Genomic DNA, 5,000 nt, shown 5'->3' on the forward strand with positions numbered 1-5,000 from the left:
TAAATTACCAGACGTGCCCCCTACTGTTATTATCGTTTTTGACATTTTCAGACAATTTCAGATTTTTTACATGATTCATTACATTATCATAATTAAGTCATAGTCATAATTAAGTTTTCCAGACTCAATAAAAGCATCATCCATTCCTCACCAGCAGCAATTACGTGTAGCATCTGCCGTTCCGCCGCCGTGAGGTCACCTTTCCGGGGAGGCGTCGAGCTCTGCTGGGCGATCATGTTGGGTCTTCCGTGATGGGAGTTGAACTCTCGGTGGAAATATTAAAATACTGCACACTTCCTGCCTTGAAAAGTCCGTCTGCAAGCTAGGTGATGAACCCGCCTGTGATTTATACCACGGAGGCTCGGCGAAGGGAGCCATCCTTTGGACCAAACCATCTCTTATATTTGTAGGGGTGCACAGATTTGAGCGTTTGACATATTACACAGTTCTTTATCTCTGTTCCCTGGTTGTGTAGGTCATTCAATACATTTCTTCAACAAATGTTTTTGTCCTAGACAATTAAAAACTCTTAGGCGCATGCTTCTTGCTCGTCTGTAACTGGCATATCTCTGCAAATGCGGCTGCACCTATTCCTTGCGTGAAAGGTTTCCTCCGACTGTACTTTAACAGCTTCACCCACAAAGATTTAGTTGTAATTCAGACACTTTGTAACCGGAGTGCAAGAGTTTTTTGTTCGAGGTCAACCACTGCCAGGTAACTGCCTCTTCTGTGCGACCGCGTTACTTTGGTGGGTCTGTATTTACGATGTGTATGCTGTCAAGTGGAAAGGACATTGTGTGCTTCTGTTGTTACTACATTGTAACTGCGAACAAGTAGCGGGCGCAGGAGATAACCTAACTGTTCAGGTTGTGTTGCCGGTAGTCATTACATTAAGTTGTGAAGCGTTTCTATCAAGCTTTTCCGCGGGTTCCGTTAATGTCAAACGAATGTTAACTCGTCAGTTCACTACCGTAATCCATAAGCTACGCGTGAGCCTCCCTGATGGCGCTTGGAGACAGATATATTATAACGGTAATAGGCTACAGTATTTCCATCTGCTGTCACGAATTTAGTGAGATATTTGTTGCTGATCAAATATTCGGTGGAATTCTAGATAGGCAGTTACTGGTGATAACCTGTTGTGTAGACTAGGATACGTCTTACAAGCTACTTAGCCTATATTTGAGTTAACATGTATATTAGCCTATGCTCTTGTAACATTACAAGTTGGCTATGTGCATTGTGACTGTTAACTTTTAAATGAGATATGTGATTTTTGTATTTCCCGTGTGGCCTATTGTTTATGTTTCCTGGAGCCCTTATGGATAAATAATGTAGTAGGCTTGTCAGGAGTGCAACATAGAAACGGAAAGGAAATAAGTCTTCATAATGTCCTGATACTATGGCAACCTAAGACCGTTTAGTCTGCGTCCAGTCGGGGCTAGGGAATAGGCGCCTCTTGAAGTTGCGCAGCTGGAAACTTTGGAGAGGCAGGAGCGCGTGTCGCACCGGGAGTTCTACTATTGTTGGCGCAGGAGAGTCAAGCACTCGACTGTTACCCTGCACCTATAATTAGCTCGGTATCAGCGCTACATGACTGCGGGCCGGACTATATTTCGCCTCAGGTCAGATCAGCGTTCTGAAGGGCTTTGATGCATGGCCCGTCGGTGCCCAGATCCGTGCGCTTGAGCGCTGGCACAATTTCCGACCGCGTACGTGTTTATCTAGTCGGCATGGAAACGGTCTCATCTCCCCGGTGACTTCACGCAGGCACGATTGATACAGGGCTCTGGCAGGCGTCTATTAATGTTACCTCTGGTTCGCCCTTCTCCTGACGAAGCCCGGGGGTGGAGGTGAGCCAGAGACAGGCAGCCACCTGCTCCTCTTAGGACGTGGGTGGGCGGAAGGCCGGAAGTGGACTCAGGCGTCATTGACGTCTCGCCTATGGTGCTGGGACAGAGTTTTTATCGGAAGCGTTTGGACGCGTTTAAATGTGGTCGTGTTTACTTCCCGGAATGTTGTAATGGGAGAGCTACAGTAGCTGTCAATTGGGCTGGTGACACCAGATAACGTGAAGATGTGTTGGAATAGTTTTAAGATGCCTTGTGCAGAAGTGTGAGGAGAGTTGGACCACACACATGTTATTGTATCCCTCTGAGAATCATATTTAGTGAATCAATGAATGTTTGGCGTTGACTGGGTTAGGTTGGCGTTGGTTGGGTTGGCGTTGACTGGGTTGGGTTGGCGTTGACTGGGTTGGGTTGGCATTGACTGGGTTGGATTGGCGTTGACTGCGTTGGATTGGCGTTGACTGGGTTGGATTGGTGTTGGAGTGTGGAGATCTTGAATTTCCCCTTGGGGATCAATAAAGTATCTATATATCTATCTATCTGATCTGTGAGTTGTGTACAGTGTATGTACGTATGCAGAGTGAAGGATGTGTGTCTATGTGTGTGTGTGTGTGTGTGTGTGTGTGTGTGTGTGTGTTGTTCTGAAGTGTGTAGCCAGCAGAGTGTGATGTGGTGAGCAAACCTCTCCCTCTCGACACCTTAAAGGACCAGTATGTAGGAAATACATGAACAATATATTGTAATCAATCCACAGACGTACTAACAACAGATCCTATCCATGGTGTTAGCCTCCTTGCACACACACACACACACACACAGAAACACACATACACACATGCGCTACCATTGCCTGCCTCCCATCACACACACACACACACACACACACACATAAAAACACACATAGTCTTCTCACACACACACACACGCTACCATTGCTCGCCTCGCCTCCCATCACGTACACACACACACACAAAAAACACACGCACACATGCACTACAACTGCTCGCCTCGCCTCCCATCCCACACACACACACACACACACACATTCACACACACACTCACACACACACTACCACTGCTCGCAGTTACAGTTACAATTACAGTTTTTTTCCAATTGCTAAAACACAATTTTGCAAACTATTGTGGTTTTATCAAAATACTTAACACAATTCACAAAACCACACACCCAAACTCCTCATATAGCCTGCAAAATGAAGCACTGCAACCAAAACTACATATAGCATTATCAATATCAAACCTTTGCACCAAAGGGCACACGCGTCATTCATATTACCAGATTGTTGTCTAACCAACTACACACTGTTGGGCATAATGAAAAGCACTCTCATCTTTACTATGCTTTGCCATAATACTAAAAACAAATTGTAGAATATTCTTCAGATTGTTCACATGCACAGAAATATTTGCATATATACAGCAGATATATTTACATTGGAGTGAACAAAAATATGCTCACTAAAAACAGTAAACTGGAAAAGAAAATTGCAGATAAATGTTGTTGTCTTCTTTGGCCAAGAACTCCTCTACCAGCTCTCACTCTTCCTCCCCCTCTCATTCTCCCCCTCTCTCTTCATCCCCCTCTCATTCTCCCCCTCCCTCTTCCTCTCTCTGCAACGTCTTCCATTGTTGTTGTACGTAAAGGTGCTCACCTGTGGTCTTTTCATAGTGCTTACTTCCTGATTGAAGTGGTAACAATTAACCATTGAGGTGTTTGGCCAGGCAATTGGAAAAAACTGTAATTAAGCAATTTAAATTGAAATTTAATAATAAGATCACAGTTCGATCTTATGCAATTATGCAAAAATGGCTAATCTTGTCCCCTCTATGTTTTTTTATGTACATGTCATCCCCCTGAACGAGTCAGTTAGTCAGTAGTTCCTTAGAGCTTAAGAATAAGCAACAATCAGTCAGTGGTTCCATAGAACTTTAGAATGAGTCAGTCAGTAAGTCAGTGATTCCTTGTTTGTTTATTTATTTAAAAGGGACAGTGTACATTAATCAACATGCTCATTAGCATAATACGTGTAAATGTACCAGATTTAGCTATTCATGCTCATTTTCATCTATAGTCCCCTGGTAGGTTGATGATAAAAAAGAAGGGAACTGAAACATATAAGAAAAATACAAGAGCATAAAAGTATAAGCACAAACATATAGAGTTAAAACAGACAATTAACATGTCTACTGCATGTGCATGTGTGTGTGAGTGTGTGTTGTAATCTGTTCAGAGATCCATGTTTCAGCCATGTATGATACAGTAGAGAGAATTAGAGCTTTAGAATCAGTGTTTCCTTTGAGCTTTAGAATGGGGTCTACCTAAATCAGTGTTTCCTTTGAGCTTTAGAATGGGGTCTACCTAAATCAGTGGTTCCAGAGCTTCAGAATGAGTTAGTCAGTCCATGAGGTCCAGCTAGTCCCTGGCTCCATAGAGCTTTGGTGGAGGACCACTAGGACCCAGTGTGCCAAGACTTCTATGTAATTGCTGTGTGATTGCTGTCTGTCTGTGTGTGTGTGTGTGTGTGTGTGCATCCTCTCTTGCTCTCTCTGTGTGTGTGTGTGCATGCTCTCTTGCTCTCTCTGTGTGTGTGTGTGTGTCTGCGCTCTCTCTCTCTCTGTGTGTGTGTGCACTCTCTCTGTGTGTGTGTGTGCGCTCTCTCTCTCTCTCTCTGTGTGTGTGTGTGTGTGTGCATGCTGTGGCCACTGGTCAATAGAGTTCTGGACGGTAAGACGCCCTTAAGACGCCACGTGTCGCGGCCCTTACTGAAGCTGAAGTTTATGCTGCCAGGGATGAGCTGCTCTATATATAGCTCTCAGAGGAGAGGGAGAGAAAGGCAGGCTAGCCAGACAAGCACACACACACACACACACACACACATACACACACACACACACACACACACACACACACACACGCATGCACGCACACACACACACGCGCACACATACACACACACACGTATGCACGCATGCACACACACACACACACACGCATGCACGCATTGTTGTTACCAGCGACCATGACAATAAAGACCTATTCTATTGTATTCTATTCTATTTTATTCTATTTTATTTTATTATATAGACACAAACACACTCACAGTTTCCAAATGTATGTGTTTGACTATCGTT

The 5,000-nt window shown here is 44.2% G+C and overlaps 2 protein-coding genes across 2 annotated transcripts in view; one reads left to right on the forward strand and one right to left on the reverse strand.

Annotated features, from left to right (window-relative positions):
- The window catches only part of LOC121695677 (ankyrin repeat and MYND domain-containing protein 2-like), a 12,890-nt gene extending 12,431 nt beyond the window's left edge, over nt 1-459 (reverse strand). Inside the window, exon 1 of the mRNA XM_042076736.1 lies at nt 152-459. Within this exon, the coding sequence (XP_041932670.1) occupies nt 152-236 (85 nt within the window). The 5' untranslated portion in view covers nt 237-459. The remainder of the gene's footprint in view (nt 1-151) is intronic.
- bzw2 (basic leucine zipper and W2 domains 2) overlaps nt 252-5,000 on the forward strand; it is a 24,603-nt gene continuing 19,854 nt past the window's right edge. The window contains exons 1-2 of the mRNA XM_042077451.1: nt 252-309; nt 606-714. Coding sequence (XP_041933385.1) covers nt 252-309; nt 606-714 — 167 coding nt within the window. The remainder of the gene's footprint in view (nt 310-605; nt 715-5,000) is intronic.

Source organism: Alosa sapidissima, chromosome 21 (assembly GCF_018492685.1).
Source record: "Alosa sapidissima isolate fAloSap1 chromosome 21, fAloSap1.pri, whole genome shotgun sequence".
Classification (NCBI taxonomy): Eukaryota; Metazoa; Chordata; class Actinopteri; order Clupeiformes; family Clupeidae; genus Alosa; species Alosa sapidissima.